This window comes from Calliopsis andreniformis, chromosome 9, assembly GCF_051401765.1.
Source record: "Calliopsis andreniformis isolate RMS-2024a chromosome 9, iyCalAndr_principal, whole genome shotgun sequence".
Lineage (NCBI taxonomy): Eukaryota > Metazoa > Arthropoda > Insecta > Hymenoptera > Andrenidae > Calliopsis > Calliopsis andreniformis.
In genome coordinates, this window is record NC_135070.1 from 13,212,882 (window position 1) to 13,239,574 (window position 26,693).

The 26,693-nt window shown below is 40.2% G+C and overlaps 3 protein-coding genes and 3 long non-coding RNA genes across 12 annotated transcripts in view; 2 read left to right on the top strand and 4 right to left on the bottom strand.

The window, feature by feature from the left end:
* Positions 1–15,076, top strand: part of Clc-a (chloride channel protein 2) — a 37,445-nt gene extending 22,369 nt beyond the window's left edge. For 2 of the 6 annotated variants that reach the window (XM_076384029.1, XM_076384028.1), the window contains exons 2-13: positions 9,787–10,072; positions 10,423–10,634; positions 11,096–11,616; positions 12,113–12,347; positions 12,447–12,609; positions 12,666–12,896; positions 13,057–13,280; positions 13,543–13,734; positions 13,867–14,009; positions 14,241–14,418; positions 14,593–14,820; positions 14,894–15,076. In XM_076384029.1, the coding sequence (XP_076240144.1) occupies positions 9,787–10,072; positions 10,423–10,634; positions 11,096–11,616; positions 12,113–12,347; positions 12,447–12,609; positions 12,666–12,896; positions 13,057–13,280; positions 13,543–13,734; positions 13,867–14,009; positions 14,241–14,418; positions 14,593–14,820; positions 14,894–15,067 (2,787 nt within the window). In that variant the 3' untranslated portion in view covers positions 15,068–15,076. Of the gene's footprint in view, positions 1–713; positions 802–7,086; positions 7,519–9,342; positions 9,647–9,751; positions 10,073–10,422; positions 10,635–11,095; positions 11,617–12,112; positions 12,348–12,446; positions 12,610–12,665; positions 12,897–13,056; positions 13,281–13,542; positions 13,735–13,866; positions 14,010–14,240; positions 14,419–14,592; positions 14,821–14,893 lie in introns of those variants that run through there. The other 4 variants (XM_076384026.1, XM_076384030.1, XM_076384027.1 and 1 more) reach the window with 4 other exon arrangements.
* LOC143183841 (uncharacterized) lies at positions 961–2,058 on the bottom strand. Its single transcript, XR_013002669.1, has 3 exons — positions 1,654–2,058; positions 1,297–1,565; positions 961–1,130 (listed from the first exon to the last, which is right to left on the bottom strand). It is a non-coding gene; the product is annotated as an uncharacterized LOC143183841 (long non-coding RNA).
* Positions 1,956–3,256, bottom strand: LOC143184144 (uncharacterized). The gene is made up of 4 exons (XM_076386178.1): positions 3,148–3,256; positions 2,440–2,484; positions 2,086–2,363; positions 1,956–2,001 (listed from the first exon to the last, which is right to left on the bottom strand). Exons 2-4 carry the CDS (start codon positions 2,443–2,445, stop codon positions 1,956–1,958), a joined length of 330 nt encoding a protein of 109 aa, XP_076242293.1. The 5' UTR covers positions 2,446–2,484; positions 3,148–3,256.
* Positions 5,360–6,229, bottom strand: LOC143183976 (uncharacterized). The gene is made up of 2 exons (XR_013002698.1): positions 6,064–6,229; positions 5,360–5,670 (listed from the first exon to the last, which is right to left on the bottom strand). It is a non-coding gene; the product is annotated as an uncharacterized LOC143183976 (long non-coding RNA).
* A 1,662-nt stretch (positions 15,077–16,738) lies between the features above and the next one.
* Positions 16,739–21,702, bottom strand: Ninab (neither inactivation nor afterpotential B). Its single transcript, XM_076384036.1, has 10 exons — positions 21,456–21,702; positions 19,485–19,741; positions 19,270–19,416; positions 19,058–19,199; positions 18,762–18,912; positions 18,412–18,641; positions 18,168–18,350; positions 17,664–18,095; positions 17,485–17,583; positions 16,739–17,337 (listed from the first exon to the last, which is right to left on the bottom strand). Exons 1-10 carry the CDS (start codon positions 21,534–21,536, stop codon positions 17,167–17,169), a joined length of 1,893 nt encoding a protein of 630 aa, XP_076240151.1. The 5' UTR covers positions 21,537–21,702; the 3' UTR covers positions 16,739–17,166.
* On the top strand, positions 20,703–26,047 carry LOC143182804 (uncharacterized). 2 transcript variants are annotated; one of them, XR_013002519.1, is made up of 3 exons: positions 20,703–20,977; positions 21,323–21,429; positions 25,975–26,047. It is a non-coding gene; the product is annotated as an uncharacterized LOC143182804 (long non-coding RNA). The 2 variants fall into 2 exon arrangements; XR_013002518.1 differs by having other exon boundaries at positions 20,703–21,429.
* The last annotated feature ends 646 nt before the right edge of the window (positions 26,048–26,693 follow it).

Below are 26,693 nucleotides of genomic sequence, written 5' to 3' on the forward strand. Positions count from 1 at the left end.
TGTTTCTTCATTTCCTCTTCCGAGCTTTGCCACGGAATACCGATTCGATGAACGCGCGACTGCTTCGGGAGAAGCTGAGGAAAACGTGTATAGGAGGCCTGACACAAAAATACGAGACTGTGGTTGTAAAGTTCTTTTCGATTATTAAGTTAATCTACTTATTGTTAGCTGTGGTAATTATGATAAGTAGAGTATGCTTTTGAAACGTAGTATCCTAATTGTTAGGTTAAACGATACTTAATAAGTAACTTCAAATTTTGTGAGGCAAATGAGCTTGCCTGTTATGCATTGCCTTTTATATTAAAAGAAGTTACAAGTTAGTAGTTCGTAAATTAATGCCAAAAAGTTCATCGCTGCAAAATTATCGTCAGAGAACCGTGAGTTTATAGCGAGGAAACGCTGGACTCCCCTTTTAATTTGACGTACTGCTATGATACTGCTACTGTTTCAAACAATTATGCAGATCATTTTCTGTATGCCTATCGGGGTTCATTATCGTTGCTAGCTTTACTGATCAAAATGAGCAGATACTTGATCTTTAGGAAAACAATCAGAGGGAGCTAGATTTGGAGGTAATGTAAATCAATTAGATTAATCTCGTATGTGAAAATGGTTGTAACCATAGTATGATTTTTTGTGCCAGACCTCGTAAGGAACACATTCACCATGTGCTTGTGGTTCCTCTAATTTTCAATATTTTGTGTTTCTGTCAGACCCTCGCAAGCGTTCTATCCGTGTCCTCCGCCCAACGCGGACGAGGAGCAGCAAGATTTCGATCCCTTCGATTACATTAACACGATTGTAAGCGATTTCCACTTGAATGCATCGTTTGCATCGTGGCGTCTCGCGCGCATGAAACTGAATCTACTATATCTTCCGTTGCGCACTGCATCCTTCTCTTCCCCCTCGTGAATCAAGTTCGCCCGATTGCCAATCACGTATTGCTACATTTCTGCCAGCTAGCAGCAGCCACAGTTTTAGTTTCAAATCGAAATTTATCTTCGTATAGAAATTAGACAGTATTGTAATACATTCTTCTTATTCATTTTATCATCTGCCATTTCCCTTTTTCAGTTCTTATTATGTATCTTTGCAGGTAGTACAGTATTTTCCCATCCAATCAGTATTTCCTGGAATTATTCTCTTAGTCTCTAGTATTATCACTTTTAACAAGGCAAACGTAAGATACTGGCGATATGGATTACATTTAGAAACGTGCTTCTCATATGTTATTACATGAGTATGTTGCTCGTAACGAGTTGTAAGTTTATGACTAGTTGATGACACAGTACCTACCTTTTTCTTCTTATAGAGTGTAGGAAACTCTTAGATAGATTTGGTGTCAAGTCTTCTATTAGGTCTTAGAGAGGTCTTCTATTCGTAGTCCCCAGACATCAAAGTAGGACCACTCAAAATTTGTGAGTTAGTGAAATAGTCTTCTTCATATAATTGACGGTTCTCGTGATTAATTTTTCATGATTTAATATTAAGATAGGTTACTACCTTTAACGAGACTAGTAATATAAATCTTTTTCACATGTGGCGTGTTCTGTTGTTTCAGTATACTAAATTTTGGTTAATTAAATATTTCATAATAGAAGCTTAAATACATATACATACGTATATAATTATTATGTATACATCATCACTTACATATGTAGGCAAAACAGGGAATTGTTGTTAATTTGCCATTCACGATACAGTATTGTAGATAGGACAGTAAAGTTTCTGCATGTAGACCTAATTCGGTGGTCAGACTGGCGAACCCATTCTACTGGCATCGTTGCGTCTGACTGACTAATGCACGCAGCAATAGAATAAGTCCCAACCCTAATCAGATACACTTCTCGCGCATTTTAGGTGTATTTTTCACAAGTAATAACTCGGAAACAAAGGCTCAAACCCAATTTCATCATTCTTCATTTTCGTCTCATTTTGGCACGCAAAATCACTCCTTAAAATTTCTGACACTTGTTGTCGAACACTCTGCATAATCTCACACTTCGTGCCAGCATTCGAACGACAAATTTATTAAAGATAAGAAGAAATCGAATTGCTTTTTCACAAAGAACAAGTGAAACTCACTAGAATTCAAGTACTATGCCGTTGAACCACCGTCGAACGACAGATGTAAAATTAAACTCGTCTTGTTTGAGGGTAGACGAATCCCAGACGACGTAGCTGTCTGCCAATATCGTCGCTCGGCTGCCAATAGCGGCACACGCTTTTTGTTCCCCTGTTTGTGTCGTATTGTTCTCGGAATATGTTCGATATTTCTTCTCCGTGATGGAACTGACCATAAAATTTCTGGATCTGTGTAAAATTCTGGCACTTGTTCGCCTGTATCCTCTTATTTTTCTCTCCTGTCGACGATAAAAGCTGTAAACGTCTGTCAAAGGATAGACATTAATTTTGTCGATAAAACACTGGAGCACTTACAAGCATAGTACTTCAATTTTTCTCCTTCCGACTTTGGTGAATTTTCTACAAGATGGTTGTGTATAAATTAGTAATAATATGACAAGCTTTTATTTTAGACAGGTCAAATATCTTTTCCTATTAGAACTGCATAGTTCAGGCTAAAATCTTGAAATTATTCAGTGAATTAATACTAGAATTACAATAGTTTCCAAATTAATGATACGATTTATTTGCAAAATATACTGTTCTATTTTTAGTAAGTATTTTCTTGAAATTAAGAGAAACTTTGTCGTACAATATAATTCTAATGAAAATTGGCAAGTGGTTAGAACATTTTTGCCAGTAGTGTAAGTAAATAATGTTGTACATATAATTCAGTGATTTACTGTAAATGCATCTCTTAACCTTTTAACTAGGTCATTTCCGAAACAGAAACCACTGCGGTGCATTTATAATAGCATATTTACAACGACTATTGGCGAATCACCTAATTTCGTACGGAAATAAATGTTACACATGACCCATCACTGTAGACACGTCTTTTGTACAAAATTGCAATATCAAATTTCCCTTGTGAAAGAACGTAATTTACAGAAAGAAATTCCTGACGAATCATTACACTTAAACTCATAATTAACACATTAACTCAGTATTAACTTAAGTGAAGGAACGCCTCTGTGTAAGGCACTTCGATTTCTACTTTCCTTAGTTAGAACCATGTCGTACCTTGGTCCAACCAGGATTTTTCGCGGTTCTTAGAGCACAGCGTGCATAGTAGCAGCACGACCTTTGAACGGTTGCCAAGTGGGCGACAGAGACCACATTTTAAATAAACGTACCGCGAGAGAGCAAACTGCAATAACGGGTCGGGATCCCTGTCAGTTCTGTCGTATAATACTTAATGACATTAAACGAGCCGCGGCTCTTTTCTCTGTCGTGACGTTCCCTGTCGATGTTCCTCGCCCCAAAGTGTTCCTCGCAGAGATAACAGATGTACCTCATCTCCCATGAGTCAAATCTCTGACAAATTCCCAGGCAAACCTGGGACGAGTTTCACGAGTGTCAATAAAAGATGTCGGTTTCGCGGGGCTCGTTGACAGTCGCGTGTGCATGCGAGCCGACCTTGACATGAAATGCACGTCACGGGATCGCGGCGACCATCTGCAGTCCTACGAATGCGCTTCCACGAAATTAGAAGTTCGCAAGGAGAGACGAAAAACGCCTTGACTCGGAATCGCTTCTTTTAACTTTAGAGAGGTTTTATTAAGTGGTCGATTGGACGATAATAGAACTGTAAAGACGTTTTTTATTTCCCTCTGGGCTGAGGTCGCCAGCGTAAGATGCATCGAGCCACGTTGCATAAGTCCTGAGATTTTATGCATTCCTGGGACTCGTTATTTTTTCCATCACATTATGTTCGTTGGTTACCAATTTGCGTTTCGATGTACCGTGACGAATCGATGATTGCGAGAGGAAAAAGTAGAATGCCAGAACGAACTGCTGGAATATTGCAAGCTGCAATTTTCAAGGGTAGTTGAGTATGGTTGAATGGTTTAGCTGACTCGATGGTATCGATGTTGAATAGATAATGGTGAATTTTGGAGTACGTGATTTATTTTGTAGGTCGTCACCTCAAAACGTGACGTTTCGTACAAAGAAATATTCACATATGGAGTTAACTCGTCTTTTCCAGTTAGCAGATTAACATCCTCCCACGTATCATCTATTAATCGACTTTTGCACGAGTCTGCTCATCCCATCGTCATTCAAGTTTGACGCTGATCGCTCAACTCCCGCGCGATCCTGATGGATCCGCGTGAACGCGTCGCGATTCTCCGACACGATATCCTCCGAACGAAAAAGTGCACGCCGACTGTTGCAGCGACGGCTTTCTAAGCAGCGCCTTCATCTGCATGAATGAGCGCTTAAGGACTCGTTACGTTTATCCGACACGCGTGACCAGCATGCAGATTCACTCACGTGACGCGCAGGTTCGGCTCCACATGCATACACTCGCCGTGTGTTTCAACCTGCACACGTGAACACACGCGTATCCCTTTTCTTTGGTATGCAGATGCACTGCTTCTGGGTGCACCGTATGCACCACACCTCTGCATTGGTTTGCCGCGATTTTCTCAGGCAGTTGCTGCACCAAGTTCACGTGTACACTCTGTTGAATAAATGATCGAGTCTAGACCCTCCAATGATCCTCTTTTGCATACTTTTACTACTTTTTTGTATTAGTTTAGTGTATACGTAATACTTTTAAAACGATTAGTATAAAAGATAATTGGTTTCTGATGCTGTCAGTGATAGCTTTCATATATCAGTGAAAGAGTCAAAACTGTAGCTGTAATATTTTCTACACGGTTGCATTTACATATTTTAATGGCTGATTTATGTCTTCCACGTCTACATAAAAAATAAACGCCAGTGTCGCGTTTATCTTAATAAAACTCGTTTAATATTAAGTGTACTTATGCATCACGTGTGATGCATTAACGTTGCAGGAAGAACCGGGCGTCATATATGATTTATTGGACACTAAAGGTGTTAAAGGAGATGTAGATTCTGTTGTAAGAATATAGAAGGAAGAAGAATGACTCTCGTTAACTACAAAATGTTGAAGTTACTTAAAATTAAAGCACGACTATAAAGGAAGTTCTCAAACATTTAACTTCAAACATTATAGCCATACAGATAAAGAAGTCACGAAAACACAGACCTTACACGATATAGAATTAATTTCTTTACAAGCAAAATATATCTGTAGAATATTAAAATACTTTAGCGAGATACTTTTAGAATAATTGATGTGCGAGAAATAAATTAAGAACATAGAAGAAAATAAATTAACACCTTGAAAATTTCTGTTATTTAGGTACTAGAAGTTAGCGAATTCTTAACGAAGAACAGATTACTTTTCAAGCTTCGCGTAAAAAATGGAGTTGAACTTGATAAAAAATTAGATGCAATTTCTATCTATTTCATGTTCGCACCGGAACGGGTCTATTAATTGTATCGCAAATTGGTCCCGCCCAATTACTAAAATTGGGTTAGAGGCTGATTGCCCAGTGGAACGTGGCCGTTACTGACGTCAAATCCATACACACAGGTTCGCTCAGGTGTCGTCTATATTTCAATCCTCGGCCGTAGACTCGTTACGCTTCCATTTCATGGCCTCTCCTCTACATAATACACTTTGCCACAGTGTCGTCCGCAGTAATGCGTTTGAGGATTCGCAACGTGCTATGAAATAGAAACAGTAATTTATAATCTTCATAGATATCATTTTTCTTCTTATAATATACATATAATTTTTTCCTTAGAGAAACCATAGAAAAAATGTATGCAACAAGTATGTTGCATATTTATTACAGAAATGAGAATTAAAAAATTTGCTGTTTTCGAGACACTAGTACGGAAATACAACTCTTACACTAAAGGATAATATTATTTTATTCTTATTCTTGCAACGAATGAATGGTATTATTCAAATGCAAAAAAAAGAATTAAAAATTGAGAAGAGTATACAGGAAAAGGAAGTTAAACAGCTGCATCATTCTTCTCATTTTAATGTCCCTTTCAGAGTCTTTTTCAAGTTCCAATTTTAAGTAGTATAGGTCACTGCATAGGTCTTACAGCTTCCCATTCTCCTTCCGTCACTTCGATCTGCTTCAGTTTCCCTGATAGGATAAGTACAATATTTGTACATATGACAATATCACTTTATTAAAAAAACAAATATTTTGAATTTAGTACAGCTACATTTTGCTATATTTGGAGAGGGAAGAGGTAGTAATTGCAATATTTACCCTATAATCTCTCTACTATCCTCTCTCTGTGTATTAATCAAACAATCCTGAGTTTCGTATTCCCGGCGAAAACACGTGATTTGGAAACAACACGTACAACAACAAGTCAAAACGGTAACAACCACGTAATCGAGCGTAGAATTCATAGTAATACGAAGAGCAATTTGCCACGGTTATTCCCGGCCCGTTTTCGCGGTCCAAGAGCTTTTCGAGCGCTCGATAAACGCTCGAGTCGAGTTTCCAGTCGATCGTGTAAAACCCGAGTAGTCCAGGACAATTAGATCCACTGTTTAGACTGAACGTACGGTTAGCCAAATCACACGAGGATTTAAAGCCATTTAATAGGCGATAAACAATAGAGTGCACCGTCGTTGACCGGCAGTAGGCACCGCTAAAAATACAGATTTTGACTGTTGCCAAATTTCAACAAATATCGCTGCTCAAGTTCGATTCGGAAGGCTGGCTAAACGGCGTCGTTCAGTTGTCGTTCGTCCGCAAATTCGCGTGCAACGTTGTCGTTCGTGGGAGTCCGCGAAATCTCGTAATTGAAACTTCTCGAAACCCCTTTGAAGATCGATCCCTGCTTCCTTGGAAATGGTTCTTCGCTGCAAACTACTTCGAGAGCCGACGATGATAAAACATACAACCTCTATAATTATTCTGGGAGCTTCGAGCATCAGAAACAGGAAAGTTGCTGCCGAAGGAGGAAGCAAACATCGTTGAACATACTGAAGAACAGAGAACGTCAGGTCGTCATTAATAATAGATTCTGTAACGAAACTGTAAAATCGAACGCAGATTGTGTTGGACGTAGTACAGTCGACTTGTAACTTGTAACAAACGACAAGTGGACTGACGGTCGCCAAGAAGGAGATGAAACAATAGAAATATTTGATTCGCAGTAAGTCGCCGCTAAAAATATCGGATTTCGTTGGTTGCCAAACAATCAAGTGCAAGGAGGAACGTGGATGTGCATCGAGAAGTAAATTCCTCGACTGTTGGAGAATCTAGCCTTCGTGGAAATTCGCTGGACCGATCGAACAGTTGGTCTGGTCGAGTTGACGAGCGGAAAAAATGCGCTGTCGATTGTCGGTGACCCGTGAAGCTTTCCTATACGCCAAGAATGCTTGGTCCGTGACCTGATCGCTCGACCGATCGAAGAATTAGCCGCGACCCACGGCTCGGGGTGGTCAACAGAAGTTTTCGGAGGATCTTCGATCCAGCTTTCATGCCGGCTTTCGTTCTGAACAGAGCTTACTTTGTCTGTAACGATGAGTATCTCGTAAGTCGGCTATTGGGGAGGCTTTCCGCTGCTTGTCGTGGCAGATCCCACTAACTGCTCCAGGGGAGCTAACAGCCACTTGTTCTCTGATGTTTGCTGACTTCAAGAGGGAGACTCTAGAAGATCCTTCTAGTTAGCTGTTTGTTTTGGGAGACTAACGTTTTCGTTTTCCAGCATAATGTAATATGGCTGGAATAATAAGGGAACATTGTGGTAATTATTTTGGTTACTTGGAGAGACAGAAATGAAAATAAGTCGACGCGATAAACTACTCGACTTATTTTCTTGAGATTACTAATAATTTCATCGTATCTTCATTAAAGTTTAGAATTTGTGAACAATTCAGAAACATGTTTCTAATATTTCGAAGTTCAAAAAAGAATTATTGTACTACAATAGGTGTGTATAAAAGTTCTTCCTTTTTCTAGCGTTTGCTCTCGCAATTCTTTCTTACATAATGTAATCTTATCTGACTTGAAATAAGTCCACTTAATATTTCCAAAAAAATTTCATGTCTTTTTAGATTTCTATTGAAGTAATTAGGCTACTCTCTTGGATTATTTTGTCACTTAGCACTTCAGTAGTTCAGGGATTAGTTAAATTTTGATTCACTTATTCCTCGAGCCTTTTATTTCATCTTCAAATGGCGATACGATCACTAATCAGAACCATCGAACTTGAACAGTATCTTATTTTCCCCGCATTCCATCTGGAACTGTTTACTTTAGTCACTTACTGCTTAAAGGAGACCTAGACTGGAAACGTATTGTTCAGTTGAAAGCTATCATTCCGTGCATCAAGACGCGATGATTCCTTACGTACCCTCCGATTTTGTATTAAGATTTGTGCTTCGTTAGTAGTGTGACTTTTGTACTCTGGGATATTCTAAATTCTTATCTGTTTGTCAAGTAGTAAGTAGTAGTAATATTAACAATAGTAGTAGTAGTAGTAACAGTAGCTGACGATAGTAGACAATTATACATAGTAGTGAACAAGTGACAGCCTTAATCATTATTATTAGAAAAATAAGACGAAAAAGAGTTACAAACATGTATCGCTCATTCCCTGCAACAATGGCACAACTCAGAAATCATAATTTTTCGAGACATAAGGCAGTAGATATAATGTCAAAAACGAATTCTTGAATGACATAGACACAAAGATTGTAACTACAGATGCGAATACGTAGTGCGATCTCAACAGATGATCCATCGAAGACGTAAATAGAACTCAGTGTTCAAATATATCGTACGTCAATTACTATAGCACCGAGTTGATCTTTGCAAATAAGAAAATCGTGATCGTTTTACTTATCTGTTATCTATAACTTCGTTATATAAATAGAGTAAATATTTAATGACGTTTGTTTTTTATATTCTTTTCTCACACTATATTTAAGAAACTCTTTTCTTCATTTTATCTTGCGAATTATCTTCCCTGTGAAAATGAATGAATATCAGGACACCCTATATTTATTATATTTCAAACGAAATACAGTATTCACACAAATATCAATCTCATATTCATCGAACTGCAACCTTCCACAACGCTTATTTTTACCACGTGAATTCACGTGACAATATGTTATCTTAACTAGATACATAACGATGATCGATAGCGATATTTATCATTGCGTGTGTACGATTACTATCACCGATTGTTAACATCGTTTCTCGGTAGAATAGCACGCAGATTAACACTTAAAATCGCTTAACCCACAGCTTAAGTGTTCTGATTTCTCTCACGATTTTATTACTCAGCTAGCGAGCTCGTGCATGATACTTTTCATTCAAAAAATTTGTAAACAGAAGCGTGGATATTATTTAGGAGACCAAGCAACTGTAGTCTGCAAGCATAAAAATAGTTATACAGAGACGAATAAAATACAGAAATCGGATAGACTCGACAGTACTTCGGAGGCAATCGATTTGACGGATTAGATAATTCGTTCATTATTCCATGAGCGAGTTAATTTTCGTTCGAGATATCGCGATAAGATGTAGTAACCAATTCGAAGTCAATGAGACCTCAGTATCTCCTTGTCTCAACGAAAACGAGGAATAAATCGGTACCTCGCGAGCAATCGGTTCGGTTTACGTGCAGGGAAATGGTGGATCATTGGTACTTGGTATGTAGCTATCCTTGCGACAAATTTTATTTAAACAACGCAAAAACAGCTTTGCATCGTGTCCTCTCGATAAAAGCATAAAACACTGTTGCGCATAACACAAAGGGTACAGAATCGTTGAGAGACCGTGATGTATCCAGATGTATGGTCGCTACACGAAGGACCTGGGTGAATACGCGAAGGAAGAGGCACGGAAACTCAAGTATCACGATAAAACGCGACGGAAGTATGACAAGAACAGAGCCGAGGACCTCAGAAAGTCGAGGAGAGGGCCCCTCTGCAGGAAGCTACTCGCCTTGCTGGCGTTCGCCTGGAAACACACTGGGGCTAGGCTGGGCGAGGATTGGGTCTTCCTGGCCCTGCTGGGCGTTATCATGGCGCTTATCAGCTACGCCATGGACCGAGGCATTTCGATGTGCAACAACGGTCAGTCTGATTTTTCTGATTATTTTTATAAAGATTATACAGAAAATATGGAGTTTCAGAATGGAGCACGTGTTGTAATTGTACTATAGATTTCTTGAGGATTGCATACAGAAGGCATAAAAATACTATCAGCTGAAGAAAGATCTGACAGTGAACTAGAGTTAAATGTTTTCGATAAAGATACTTGTCGTAATATTTTTTCATAAAATTCAATTACTTCCAAGGTCTCAATTATTCTCAGAATTAGAGTCTTTCTCAATTTTCCTCGTCATTAATTTGTGCCTGACGATATGACGATTAGAACGAACGATCGATTGAACCTTTGGTTAACCGTGTCCTTGTTCCACCAGCCAGGATATGGCTTTATCAGGACCTCACGCATCATCCAGCGCTTCAGTACCTCGCCTGGGTGTCTCTGCCAGTTTGCCTGATCCTCTTCAGCGCCGGTTTCGTGCACATTGTTGCACCCCAGAGCATAGGGTCTGGTATCCCAGAGATGAAGACCATCCTGCGAGGGGTGGCTCTGAAGGAGTATCTGACCTTCCGTACTCTAGTCGCCAAGGTTAGATATTACATCCTGATTTCGTGTACGTTGCTTCAGTGAGCTGTGGTTGTTGCGGTTGCAAACACCTTGACCTCCTAATCATCGTTTTCCTAGCTTATGGTGATTCAACACGATTGCTTTCACAGAATATCGAACTGATTAACGTGTTATTGAATGGTTTTACTTCATTGCAAAGTAATTTCCCAACACAAAGTAGTCTTCAAAAATACTAGATAAAAACTGAAATAAGTTGGAACGTGTAGACCATCTCCTACAACGTCGTAAAAAAAGAATCACTTCTCCATTATGAAATTCTCATACCTGAAAATCTCAACTTAATAGCGATCGTGTTAAAACACTCTCCTTTATCTTCAATCAAATTCCTGTCATAGTCCTTTTCTACGTATTACTATCGAAACCAACGCCATTGCTCGAGTCGTCGCGCTTACAGCTTCTAGATGTCCTCTAATGTCTAACAGGTGATAGGTTTGACCGCGACACTGGGCTCTGGCTTGCCCTTGGGCAAAGAAGGTCCCTTCGTCCACATCGCCAGTATCGTGGCCACCCTCCTCTCTAAGTTAATCACCAGCTTCCAAGGCATCTACGAAAACGAGAGCCGAAACTGTGAGATGCTCGCAGCAGCTTGCGCGGTTGGTGTTGCCGCTTGCTTCGCCGCCCCTATCGGTGGGGTTCTCTTCAGCATCGAGGTCACCACGGTGTACTTCGCCGTTCGTAATTACTGGCGTGGCTTCTTCGCGGCCGTCTGCGGCGCCACGATGTTCCGGCTGCTCGCGATCTGGTTTCAGCGGGAAGAGACGATCACCGCGATGTTCGTGACAAACTTCACCATGGACTTCCCCTTCGATCCCCAAGAGTTGTTCGTGTTCGCTTTGATCGGCGTTGGCAGCGGTCTAGGCGGTGCTTTCTATGTCTGGCTGCATAGGCAGTACGTCATTTTTATGAGGAAGAATAAGAGCATGAACAGCTTCCTGCAGAAGAAGTGAGTGATCTGCTGCTGTGGGGTTCAGTGTTAATGTGATGCAGTTGGAAGTCTTATGAGGGAGATGCTCAGGAGTAACGGTCACATTTTAATTTATCTTCTTTGAAGAGAATATTTTGAAATTTAAAAATGTTCATATGTAGAAATTTTCAAACTTTAAATTTATTAATTTTTTAATTCAGCAGTTTAAAATTTTTCATCTTCAAAAGCTTTCAAATTTTCAAAATTTTAAATTTTCAAATATTCAAATATTCAAATTTTCAAATATTCAAATATTCAAATTTTCAAATTTTCAAACTTTCGAACTTTAGGATTCTGAAACTTTCAAATTTTTAAATCCTTAAAAAATTCTAAAAATTGACTAAGAAGAATGTACCACTGTAAGGGACCTGTCCTCATTGGATACGAGAAATGCAACATATTATCACTGACCTTCCCATGAACAACTGATGCACTTCAGATAGGTATTCTTCATGATTCTATCGATCCATTTCAGTCGTTTCTTGTACCCCGGTATTGTCTCTCTCCTGGTATCCTCCGTATCCTTCCCTCTGGGTCTGGGTCAGTTCATGGCAGGCGACTTGAACACCCACGACCAAGTTCACGGTCTGTTCACCAACTTCACTTGGACCAAGGATGAGCTAGGAGTCGAGGAGATGAACATAGTCAAGCACTGGTCATCGCCTTACACCGATGTCTTCACTGGACTCCTCGGTTTCGTTGCGTTTACGGTAAGATTCGCTGCTCTCGTCGGTAAAGAGCCCTCTGCGTGTGCAACCATCCTTGATAAGCTAGGGAATCCTCAGTCGAGCAAAGGACTTTGATTTCAGTTCATCTTTTCTATTATAAGCTCGACGGTTCCTGTGCCATCGGGAATTTTCATCCCTGTGTTCAAAATCGGTGCAGCGCTGGGAAGAGCTGTGGGTGAAGCTATGGCCCTATGGTTTCCTAATGGTGTTCGTTATGGTGGAATAATAACACCTATCATACCAGGTAATGACGAAGTTCATCAAATTCACTCCATTTTTCTAAAGAGAATTTTTCTTCAGGGGGTTACGCTACTGTTGGAGCAGCTGCGTTCTCAGGCGCAGTAACTCATACCATTTCGGTGAGCGTCATCGTGTTCGAGATGACCGGACAAATCACCCACATAGTTCCCATTATGATAGCTGTGCTGATCAGCAACGCCATCGCCGCTCTTCTGCAGCCCAGTATATACGACAGTATCATTCTTATCAAGAAGCTGCCATACTTGCCAGACCTGCTACCGTCTAGCTCAGGTAGGTCATGTACTCTTAGTGATTTTATTTTGAATATTACTGAAAGTTTCCTGTTATCTTTAACAAGCTTCTTGAAGGGACTTTCTTAATGAGGTAACGAAGCTATATAGATATTTGATTTTTTCTTTATAATGGTTACGATGGATGAAAATTTTTGCAGGAATGTACAACGTCTATGTCGAGGACTTCATGGTTCGCGATGTTAGGTACATTTGGCATGGCATTACGTATCAGAAGTTGAAGGAGATCTTGAAGGAGAATCGCAAACTTCGCGGCTTCCCGCTGGTTGACAATCCAGATTCGATGATTCTGCTTGGGTCCATACAGAGGCTGGAGCTGATCAAGCTGATTGAGAAGCATATAGGACGTGAAAGGAGATTACAGGTGATTATTACTGTATCAGTTTTCTATATTCTAAGTGTCACTCTAAATGTCTATTTGTTAAAAATTCTATTATATGTACTGTGGTTCTATATTAAAGAAAATCCTTTTTAACTGATTTTTATGTTCATTTATTAATGCTGTCCTCCTAGTAGCTACTAATATATATAAAGATTTTTTAGTCTTAGAAGATGTGGCACTAAGAATATTAATTTATAACAAAAATCGAGATTTCTAGAAGCTAGATCTCTTCTGTTCGCTTCAGGTGGCGCAAAAGTGGCACAAGGAAGCTGAAGAGAGAGCCCGCGAAGAAATGGAACGACAGTTGAGGGACCAAGAGAGGACCAGGAGACCCTCGAGGTTCGAAGTGATCCCAGCGCCAGATATTTTAAAGATGCAAAGGCAAAGCGTTAACGATCTAACGATGTCGCCAAACAACGGCACTGGTCCCGATCACGTGAGTCACACCCTTTTGACGTCAGTTAGCACAAATTGTGTACATTTGCTCGATTAACTAGACGTGTACCTACGTCATCGCGCTTGTCGGCTCCTCTTTCCACGATTTACACGTTGATTCATTGTCCTCCAGCATACCTATCACTCGCCTGTGTTCGGATCACAGCCGAAAAAGTCGATCTTAAAGAAGACCAACTCCTTCACTCTGAAGGGGTTCAGTCCGCTAGTCAGCCCAGCTGTTACCCCATACACGACTGTCACTGGAGCAGAGAGCAGGTAAATGATATTGACTTGGAGGAAGTGGATGTGGAAATAAAATATGTAGTGAGAAAATTAATTTTTTTAATTTATCAGTATAATTAGTTAGAAAAATAGGTTTCAAGGAAGAAAGGTAATAATTGTAGAAATGCAAATGATAAGCAGTAGTAGCAGTAAACAACAAATTTTAATAATTCACATATGGAAAAGAAGTTCTTCTTCATTTTCAAAGCCTCTTTCTTATTTTAGAATACGCCTGGCTTTCGAGGCGATTTTTCGCAAATCCGCAACTCTCCAAGACGTAGACCCGGATCCAGAAATGGGATCTGGACCCGGTGTAAGGCGGGACAGCCAGGATTGCATAAACGTGACATCCCATACGCCCATGCTAGCACCTAGTCCAGCTACATCGAAGAAAGTACAACTGGTAAACCAATACACTTCAATTCTTAGCATCTTTTTAGACAAGATACTTCCGTGATGCAAATCTGGTATCCTCAATCTAAAAACCAGTCGCCAATCACAAAGTAACTTGTCTAAAACATTCCTTCGTCAAAGTAAACTCCTAATAATCATAACCAACTTATTAAAATATGTCCAGCCTCGCGAAAGGGTAATAGACATGTCAGCAGAGGATCAAAAGCGATGGGAGGAGAGCGAAATGGCACTAGAAGTCGACTTCTCCAGGTGCCATATCGACCCAGCGCCCTTCCAGCTGGTAGAAAGGACATCCTTGCTGAAGGTACACAGTCTGTTCAGCATGGTAGGCGTAAACCACGCCTACGTGACAGCTATCGGAAGGCTGGTCGGTGTCGTCGCGTTGAAAGAGGTTCGTTTAACCTTCGAGCACGACTCATCCTGCCCTATTCGTCCCGTGAATTATCTCTTTTGTCCATTCGCAGCTGAGGAAGGCGATAGAGGATGCAAATGCCGGCATCCTGCCCATGCACGCGGACTCCCACATCGGCGTGTCGAGCTCCAGTATCGCGAAGAGCGAAACAGACACGGAGAGCAAGAACGCCAGCACGATGAACTCGATTACTTCCGTTGATTGCGAGAAAGTGGAAAAAGTCTGAGGGCTAGGAGGAGGAAGAGTGGGAGACGAAGCAGGGAGATAAGTAGAAGCAAATATGTGATAGCCGCGCTGCGGAGAAACCCGCCGCGGCCTGAACGATGGCGAGGGTCGTGTCTTTTCAATAAACTACCCCCTTCCTTCCGCGATCGTCGACGCTCGCGGAGACCTCGAGCAACGAGCCCACTGGTAGCCAGTTTCTAACGCTCCTCTCGTACTTAACGACAAGAATCGTATTCTCCCTTCAAAAGGCTTCCAGAATCACGGATCCACGTTCCACGAAACGTGATGCTCCATTGGAAGCTTCGAAACCAGGTCTGGGTTACTGGGCTACCATGAGTAAGAAGGTCTTTGCTTGATCGTGAGCAGAGTCGAGAGCAAGTGACGTCGTTGATCTAGAAAGTAGAAAATTTAAGCTTTTGCCTTTGAAGAATGTCCCTATCGAAGGACTATGACCCTTGAAGGTGTGGCTAGCTCTTCGACGTTCTCTGCTCTCACTCGTCGGAAAATGCTTCGAAGAGCATCGAGTTCTATAGCAGGGTTTCTCAACCTTTTCTCAGCCCTGTGGCTCTCCGACAACAGGCCATCTCTGTGGACTCCTTTCCACTCTTTTCTTCCTATTACCTTTCATTTGACCCCGTTTTCCTTTTCTTCTCGCGGTCCCGATAATTTGCTGTCGGGACTCTTAGGAGACTACATGGATCTCGTTGAGAAACCTTGTTCTATAGCTTAGCCTTAAATGATCTTTGGCATGTTGCTAGTGGTGTTCGTGTAGAGAGAAGCTCCTCTGTTACCGAAGATTATTTCAGGGTGTACATCCTTCCTTTCCTTTTTTAGAGGCGGAGTCGCGGCAGTCTTGTAATATAGCATAATATAATTGTATAGAGAGCGAGAGAGAGGGAGAGTCAAGACGTGCGTATGTGAACGAATGTCGTGATATGTCGATGATTCCCATTCGTGATGTATATCAGTGCTCAAAGGGTCCTCGTCGATGCCAAAATGCCGAAACTCCTCGAACCTTAGGTATTATTAGACAGATCGCTGGTGCTGCAGTGATTCCTGACGAGTGGCTTTGCGTTTCGAGAATGAATCTGAAACGCAATGTGTCTATCGTGGTGGTAAATAGCAACGAGGATCGCGAAGCTGATCGATAACGTTTTCGCGTTCTAGAATAAACGCAAGTTAGTCAAAGAGTATACGCTGTCGAATGCTCCTATAGTATGTAATTATCTGACCATGGTTGTGCCAACCTATTTATTCTAATTCTTAGTCGTAATCTCTAAGCGCGCGAAAATCATCAAGTCATTGTAGGTCTGTCACACTCTTATTGATATCTTCGTGAAGTTTAGCCGAACTGTGAAAGAGTGAGTAAATAAAGAAAAAGAATCGCCTCGAGTGTGTAAAATGCGCTGGCAAGGTTTCAGTGAAGATATTTTGCTAAACTGCGAAATATCTGTTTTAGCTAATTTAGCTGTTCGACGGAGGAATATCGTGTTCTAGTAGAAGATATTCTGATATCATCGTAGCATAATTTAAACGATACCTTAATTGATCATTAACGAACGTTTATCTAGGACCAGGGGCGGAGGACCAGGTTCTGATCGATAATGGACCGACTGTCTGCCGTTAATTAATTTAGGACAAACTTTCGTAGAGCATTTTACATTCCATCGAATACTGTTCATGGATGCATCCCATTTTATTGTAAATTTATGCGCGTCATAGACGTATCTCGTTGAAGCTTTATGTGACAGTAATCGTCAAACACGAGTACACTGTACAATCGGGAGAAGACATTAAATAATTTATTATGTTATTTACACGTTGTGCTGTCAGATAGGTACTTGTTCCTCCCCTAGATCTATCAGGCTGCAATTCTGCAGCGCAATTAGTCGTTAAAACACTAAAGCTATCAACGAAACAGTCAATCAAGTCAAGCTGACGCTTTAATATTAAAAAAATAGTATGTGTCATTAACATGTAACATTACAATATTAATTAGTGTAATATATGGCGCATATCGCACGGACCCACAGCCTGGGTCATATTTTCAACAGAAGCCTAAAGATTAGGTGGCACGTTGCCTTGCAGCCTCGGTTTACTCTATTTGTCCAAGGTAAACCAGCCGTGTAAACACTTTGGCACCGGACCAGGAGTGTCGAAGGTAACTCTGGCGATTTCTTTGAATGTCACGCTGTCCAGAACCAGCAGTCCCACCTGTGTTTCCTTGTCTGACCACACGATTGCGCTTAACACCACACCGTCGTCTTCAGTCTTAAATGGTGGAGATATGTGAAAAGAAGAGTCAACATTGTACTTGGATAAGACGCTTACTTATATCCACGAGACTAGATCTGAGAGACCTACAGTGTTATAGCAAACAGCAGCGATAACATCAATAAGTGAAGAATGATTGCTTACCTTGCCATTTGGATTTGGTACAAAAATGGGCTCACTAGGATATACGTTCTTCTCACACCAAGTCTTTTTAGTCTTCTTCAAGATATCCACTTTGATAATCTGTAGAGTGAGTTTTATGTCTTACTGATAACAAAATTCAAGTTTTTACGATAGACAAAAGACAATAAAAGCGTAATTACTGTTCCAGGATTTTCCAAGTCCACGTCACTAGAAATTGCGTAAAAATAGCGATACTCTCTTCCAAGATAGGAATCATAATTAAGTCGTGGAGTTTCACAGCCCAAGTCGCAAAGAAGCTCTGGTTTTACGAAAATATTACCATTAGGGAGTCTGTGAGCAGTTGCTCGTCGCTGAAGAATATTTCTGTGATCATTCTTGCTAGTCTTGTTGGTATTCCCAGAGTTCTTGTTTACTGAAGGATTTTCTTTTACATCCTCATCCTCAGAAGAATCAGACACATCCTCGAACGCTTCTAAAGCCTGATTCACAGTCTTTACAGTGACTAGATTCTGATCTAGGGGTACGTTCGATTCTGGACGTTTCATGGGCATCACGAACCGTAAAGGTCTGCCCCGAAACATTTTTGCATAATCAGGATTCTTATGCATGTCCTACAGAAATGAAGAAACCTATACTTTCTGCCTGCAGTTTCTTAATTTTAAATAATCATGTTGAAATATTACCTTCATTGCATCCACAAAGAGGCAGTTCAACATTTTTGCATCACGATAACAGCAAATATCCAGCACTATGTAATCACGATTACGTGTTTCAAATTGATTAATAATATGGAGGTAGAAGAATGGTTCAGCAACGAAGGTCCCCTCCAGCAATCCTGTATCCCTTGAAACCACGTGGATAAGAGTCTGCAATAAATATAAAAATGATGTGGATACACTCTTCTGATACCACGATGGTACAACTTACGTTCTCGTTCTCATGCCACTTCAAAATAGCACACATTGGTTCCTGCTTCACTTTACAGGATAGTAAAGTAGGCAAGGAGACTGCTAAAGGTTGTTCGATAATTATGAAGTAGTTCTCAGTGATACCAAAAGTGTGCATGTATGCAGGATTTAACAGCCATCTAGATGGAATGCTAGCGACTATGGTAGCCTGGTCGAACATGGATAGCTTCTTCTCTTCCCCAAAATCGTCTAAAACAGGTGATCGAGGAATAGATAAAAAATACAAGTAGAATACCTGTGAAATATCTAGTGAAGTATCAACCCTTAAGGGTTAAATTGGAGAATTAGAATTATAAACAGATTGTTAACCAATAGTGATGCGACTGGGCGAGAAACACACGACATTATACATTGGTCCACGTGGCGTCACGCTCAACCCCGTGTTGTAAACTGTGCCATCATTCATTATGTGAGGGTGGGACGTGTGATTCACAATTCCCACATAATCAGACACTTTGACCTACAGAAAAGGAGAAACATGATTTATATTTTTTTATTACATGCAAATGCTTTTAAATCAACCAAGTGAAACCAAAGTAAAATGAGTTCGTGGAAGATCTGGTCCAGTTAATAACGAAGTGACATAAATAATAAAGATCACGCACCCTGGCTTTAGTATCCAAAGTTTCTGGATCGATACGATGAATTATTCCCGCTTCTGAGAACGTGTAGTACTCGTCGCCAAATGGGTAGACAGAGATCATCGAGTTATCGGAGTCGTCACTCGTGTTGAACACTGCTGCAACCCTGGAGAAAATTTATTGATCCCACATTTTCTGGAAATTCTGCTCCCTACGTTTTTTGAACCAGCAACTACCTTTGGAAAATACTCTTGCATGGGTCTGGAACAGCTTTAGTACCGAATTCAGTGACCACTATTCTCTGAGCAGCGGTGTTCTTCTTATAGACATCCGTCTGCACGAATTTGCATTGATAAGTGACCTCTCCATTGGCGATCGCGAATCTACGCGAAAGTTATTTAGATATTTAATGTCTGAAGCAATGCAAGACACATCGGCGTGGCAGACGTACCGATGCAACAAGGCGGAGCTATCGAACAGGTGGTTAAAGGTGTATTCCCCTACTTTCAAGCTTCCTGGTCCATTCCTCAGCAAAGTACCTTTTAACCAAGGGGGTATCTTCCCGATCAGCTTGCCAGGCAGCGGTTCTGGCACTTCCTTCTCGCAGGACCTTATCCATACGGAAGAATCACAGTTGGGGTAGTAATTATCTTTCTCCCCCTTGGCCCCACTCTCGGTGGATTTAAAACAGTCTTCACTATCTGTCAGCTATCAATAAGAATCACTTAATGAAATATTAGAAGCTTGCACGCTTAAAATGATAAGAATGATATATAAGGTGTTCGACTACAGGTGTCAGAAGGTTTAATAGGTGACTTTCCATGTTAAAATAAAATGAAGTATAATTCAGCCTAAAGCCATAAAAATGTTGAATATCACTGGAAGATTTTTAGCATGAATTTTAATTAATGATGAGTAACGATGAGTAGAACTTTATTGCATCCACTAGTGGCCAGCACATAGAGTCAGTAGCACCTCATAAAACAGATAACACCATAGAGGCAATAGACACTTTTTAGCTATTGCCAACCACCCGAACTGTGAACTTACACAATACGAGGTCGTCGATAGTTTCAGCCGCTTCCTATGCAACAGACCGTCAAGACTATCCAACAAGGAGATCTCATTCACCGATTTCGATCTACTGCGCTTGGTTGATTTCATGGTGACCCGCGTCGGGAGAACTCGATGGAACATGGAGAACCAACAATGAACTGTTCACCGTTTTACTGTTCGCGGTTCGTCGACTAATAATCGCACGCGAGTCCTTCGACGTTACGTTTCCTCCTCGACATTTTCGTCAGTCGGTTCCGTAACCAATGGATCCAGAATCGACGACAAAATGTAATATACTCGCTTGTGGGTGAAGTCCATCGTTAGCTTCGGGGCTTCGACGGACGAATGACATTGTTCTAGTAATCTGCTGACCTTAAAATGAAGTTCCAGCCGTGATCCAATTAACGATACCGGTTGCTCGAAGCCCCGCTCGGAATCACGTGTGCTTCAACCCTTTCTCGAACTTTGCATCCCCTTGGCACGTGGTTGAATGAGCTGGATCTCACGTGTTAACGTTTCTAAATCTCATTCAGCATTCACGTAACGCTCGTATTTAAATTTAATAAAATTTGAGAGACAAAACGTCGAAGTAGCTTTTTTCATTTTTATTTATATGTATTTGCTTCGACGAGCTGCGAATCGTTTACCATCGCAGCAATGTTGGTATCTGCATTATCGACTTCTCATGAATGGAATTAGTTTCATGATTTCCCGCGAGAGGGGAGTGAAAGCTGTGTTAGGGGTTGTCCATTGTTTTCTCGAATCAGTATTCCATAAACGTGGATGGGGTTGGCAACGTGCACCAGGAAACTTCGAAATGTAGTAAATATTTATGAACCAGGAACTGAACGAATGAGCTGGAACTCTTTTCCTAGGATTTTCTTATAGGTAGCTATTCTTGTAACTTGAATATAATAGTTCCAGCATCTTGGTACATTGGACACACATTCCTTTATGTGAAAAGTGTTTTTTTTCTATGAGGAAAAATTCCACACAAAGATGCGTATTCTTTACGATGTATAAGTTATTCTAAAATGAATTTTCTCGAGGACAGACTTATATAAATACATTGCATTCTTTTGCATCGTTTATGCAAAAGAAATTTCATATTCGTATGATCTTATCTCATAGTACGCAGTTTGGAATAGCTTATGATATTGTGTTGTGACCATAAATTGCCAAAATGTCAATGATTTTGGTTCTGTAGTAAGTTTATTATCGTTTTAATGACAGACATCGCATGATAGTGCAACTCAAGCGGTTCAGTGATAAGACGAGAATTAGTCTACCACGATGATGGAAGCAGATGCAGTCAGTGGTGCAACCAGCTGTTTGGACGGGTAAACACAACATATTTCTATTTTACCGGAAACAAGCTGGCGATGCTGTGGTCCACAAGAGTCGAAACCGTCTCGCCTAGATTTTTCGAATTCTCAAATTCCGACATCTCGCCTTGAGAACACTTGCATTCGTTCGTGTAGTTAACCTCGCGAAAAACTCGTTCAATCGTTCAAATATACAATGGTTCAGTTGCTTGGCTGACAGCCAAAATTATTCGCGGAACGCCAAATGTGACGTGCAGCACTGCCATTAAAATTTCGATACCTAGCTTGCGGTAGTAATCGAAAGATAGATTTTCCCTTGGGAAATGTACACCCATTAAGTTTCATGACACAAGATTTTTATTTAAATATGTTCCATTTGGATGCATTTATTTATTAGAACTGATAATTTTTTGCAAAGAATAGTTGCAGTTTTTTGCAAAGGATAATTGCGAATCAGATTCCCCTTTTACCGATTGATACTTTCTTATTGCTTCTCCTTTTTATCGATTGGAAGTGTTTTGAATTAATTTTCGTTCTGAAGGGCAGAGATATAAGTTATCGAACTTGTTGATTGTAAATAAATACGGAGCTAAAGTGTATTAAATCACTTGGAAAAGAAAGTGGACTTAATACACTCTGGCATTCATAGAACTACACATTTGGATCAAGTACCTCGAAATGTGGTTTTTAAACTTGTATTATTCTTCAACTCGCCGATTTAATTACTAAATGCTCGGTGAACAAAAATAGGCATGACATTTCATATCTTACGTTCCTCGCAACTTAACTGTCCGTGACCATTTGTGAAAAACATCTGTAGAAACTATGTCCTTAGCATTAATTTATTCCGCGGACAGCTTTTCAATAACACCTGTCATTTCTTTAAGAAATTTGCATTCGACGTTGATGAATACGTCATATGGATTACTGTTACACGTTTCTCACGTGTTAACGTGGTAAACAGCTGTAACTTAAAGCCAGGTTAAGAAACTTTCTTGGATTGAAAATTCTCGCATCAAACTCGATAAATGTGAAGGATAAATTTAATCAACTATGAATCACACTTATCATTCAGTAGCCGAGGGGGACCTATCAACAAACTAGTTTAGTTTACTATTCATAGTTCATTCGTCGTTACACTTTGCGTGCAGAATTTACGATTAAGTAGATAAGAAAAAGACAGCCTTGATTACTCGATTATTCAGCGCTCAACCGATGTTCGATTTAAGTGCATGTTGATTAGATATCCAATGCGCGCAAACTAGGCGAGCGAAGTAAGAGGCGGCATACATTTTTTTAAGAGCCTGCATTCGGTTGAAGGCCTAAAATTATTCCGGTGTTTTTGTTGCAGTTAAACTATGTTTGCGGAAAATATGACCTTTTACAGCGTTTTTTTTTGTTATTTAAGATACATGAATTTAAACTCTCATATTTTTTTGTTGTATTTAAATATTTTGTTTGTATGCGAAGGCCATTCAAACCTCGAATAATTATGGCATGTAACAAAATTCATAATACGTATATTGCCACAGAAAGAAATAATTTCCAGCAATTTCAATCATTCCTAGACTTCTCCATCGTAAACCAAATGTGTTTAGATCTCAGAAAAGAATCTTCTTCCATCCTCAGGAAGATTAGAAAATGGTACAAAAGCGAATCCACTTATTTCGATCTCTCAATACATAAAAAGCTACATAACACCACATACAACTCATTTACCCTAAAAATACCGTAAATTCCTAAACCACAATAAATCTATCGAAAATGTAGTTCAGTTGGAGCTCTTTAAAAAAGAGCCATAAACACTTGGAGTCCCCAACTCGAGCCCATAGCAGCCTCTCAAATATCACGAAAAACAGGGCCCTAAAACGCAGCATGCACCGTGCTATTCAGTTACGAAGTTCGTTGGGTTGCCTTGGGTTAATGGTTGGGCAAAAAACGAAAGAGATAACGCGTGTGAGAATTAGCTGAAAATCCTGCGTCACGCGTGTCTCGTACGTGCCCGCGTGCACGGCACTAGCGGGCCGAGCGTTCCGCGTGACGCATCGCCCATCGCGCTGCATAAGTCGCGTCCAGCTGACGGTGCGTGCAGTTTTATGCGGAACGGTGGTCGGCGTGCACTGTGCACACATGCCTGCACCACGTGCCAGTCACGTGCTCCGTCGAGGTGAGAGGTGGGTCACGTGAGCGGCCCTCTCTCACAACGGAGCACCGAGTCAGGAAAATCGAGTCATCGAGTCAGCGCGCCGCCACCGAGACCAATCTCGCGTAGAAAGCGAGCCCAGCGCACGTTTCTCGAATCCTCCAGAGTCGCCCTAACTTTTGGAAGCCAGCTTGTTTTCCTTCGGCCGCGAATGCAATTATGTAAATACCACGTCTCAGCGAGTGGGTTTCCTTGACGATAGGTTTCACGCTGCTGATAGATCAAAGACTAAAGAGGAGGCTAGATAAGTTGAAACGTTCAATGATTTTCAGAAAACGGTTTAACGATTATGTATAAACAAAGGTTTATATATGCGTGCAGTTTTTGCATGGCGCATATATGCAACGTGCGTAATCATGGAGAGTCGAAGGAAATGTTCATTTTAAAACGGAATAAACATGAACTTTTGCTGATGCGTGCCACGAGGATACGTGATGAAAAATGGGCTGATAAGAATAACGATTAAAGTTAGAGTATAAATGTATGAAAGTAGCTGCGATTACTGTGGAATTTTTAGCTGTTGTTTACGAGAGCTTGTGGAACGAGACGAGCATTTTTTAATGAATTCGATAATTTTTAGAACGAGACGAACTGATTGGAGAATTCTCTTAACCTTTGAGCATTGTTGGGGGGATTTTGGCACGAAGCTTAATTTGATATTCAATGCCTTTTTAACCAGCGTTTAATTTACGTAAAATTCAATGACTTTTAATAGTAGCATTTGAGAGTCATAAAGATGTAAGGTATATGTTTGAAAGCCTCAGTATTCTAATATTTACCTAATAATTTAAAAATTTTGAAGTTTCTAAATTATTAAGTGAGAAATTTTCAGACCTTCACTAGCTATTTATAGGAAATCTTACAGAAATTTTGCTTTAGAAGTAGCTAAATACTCACAGAAAAGAAAAAGCGCATACTTATCCGACTTGACAGATAACGTGTTGTTTGTAGTGCCACAAATGCAGCGCATTCCACATGATTTAAAGCAACTGCAAACACCAAATGTCTCAAAGTAGAACATAAATACAGACTTCTAACAGATGCTGTCTCGGTTCACTGTACTCAACTTTTCAAGAATGTACCATTTAACATGTTGCAAATCAGTCGGAGTATTTTACTAAAATTTTGCACAAGTTGCATATTCTCTGTACTCTTAACAAACGCCACAAGCTCTAAAAGAATCGCAGACTGTAATGTCAGATGTAGGATTCGACTGTCACGTGGCTCGGCTGCCAATCTTTATTTTTCTGCACAAATATAAGTCGCTATGAACAACGACGATTACACGGAGCTTCTTTATTCGCTGCTTGCTGGCAAAATAACTCGCTCAATGTAACCAACAGAGATACTAATTTCACCAACGAGCAACCACAACCAGTTGGGTTGGGAACCTAGCACCTTTCCTCATCATTTGCTGACGATTTCATTGTCTAATTATGCATCAAAATTACTTCGTACAAAAGTATAGAGCGTGTTGCAAATACCATAGAAAAAAATGTGTAGAAAATTTAGGTAATTTGTAACAGTTTTATTATAACGTGTATTTTTATAATTTTTAAATTTTGAATTGAATTTTGAATTGAATTTTAAATATTTAATTTTTTATACGTTTTCTTCTATGATATTTGTAGTGGCATATCAGTAGATGAGATTGGCTGTTCGAAAATATGAAAAAAAAGAACAAAGACAGAAAAGGTGGAACGATTGAACAAGTTGAATAGCATAGTTTAGCGAATACCACAATAGATACTTAATATTCTTTGAATGTGTTGCGGTTTGCCAGCGAGTGAATTCATTCTCCTTCCTCACAATTGAAAACACTCGTACTGAGACACGCGTCGAGACTCATGCTTCCGACATATGTATTTTCAACGGGCTATGAGTGTAGGTCAAGGTTGAGATAGTGGTAATATCGACGCCCAGCGTGTGGATTATACGTTTCGATTCGTTTAACCACTTACCTACCTTACTTTTAGGAACAAGGAGAAGCAATGTACGTCAATTTGGTAGATTGAAACGATTGGTATTCAATGGGATCCCCATGGTCGTTCCATTCATATTCATGCTGACAAGTCCAGAAGCCCACTAAACGCGCTGATATGTTAGGGGTGCACACGCTTGTGTAATGCAACGTGAAACTGAATTTACATCAGACTTGGGTATTATTTAGATGAAATGTCTGAAAGCTGATTATTTTGAAATAACCATACACTGGTTAGGTTGAATAAGCAAATTTTATCCACGAACCACGTTCATTAGATCTGGACCCAGCTTCGTATAGCTCGTTGAATTATACGTGACATTACAGAAGTTATACTTATCTTTATGCTAATGTATAATCGACCTTCGTGTTTCAGGCGACGAGTCTCGGGACCTCGACCGCTTCCACTACCCTGACAGCATCGCGCACTTGCCAGCTTATAATTAAAGGTAACTGACCAATCTCAATCACTGTCTGCTTAAGGTCTAGGCGATAAAATTCGTAGCTGAGTTGACTTAATTATAATTAACCGGGTCAGGAGTCGAGGATTTGGCCTTCTAATGATCAGAGTTTTCTTTAACGCGATTACTGTCACGCCACATTCGCTAGGTGTTATGTCAGACATAGATAATAATAGTATAGTAGTACCTAATTAGTAATCACTTTGCATCGATGTGATAGTAAATGAACAAGGCTTAGTGTAACTGTTCTTGTAATTCCTAAGTCTGCACATTAATTAAGATAAAGAAAGAAAGGTTAGTGTGGGCGCGAGAGCATAAAAGAGCACTTCTCAGTAATCGTAATTTTAAACAAAGCCGCATTTAATCAATTATATCATTGAGTTCACAATGCTTTCTTTATTTTACCAGGTTCTGTCAGGGATTCCTGATAATTCTGTGCATAATTGTTTAAATTAATTCTGGGTATAGTTCTGTATGTTGAGTTGTCATCTGGATGACATGGCAGTTAATGCGTTAAATACTTACCTAGAAATATCTGAAGCAATTTGCAAACTTCCATCAGGAATGTAATTTTCTATTAGATGGTAACAGTAATTGGTGATCAAATTACACGCCCAGCAAGTGTGCACGGTGG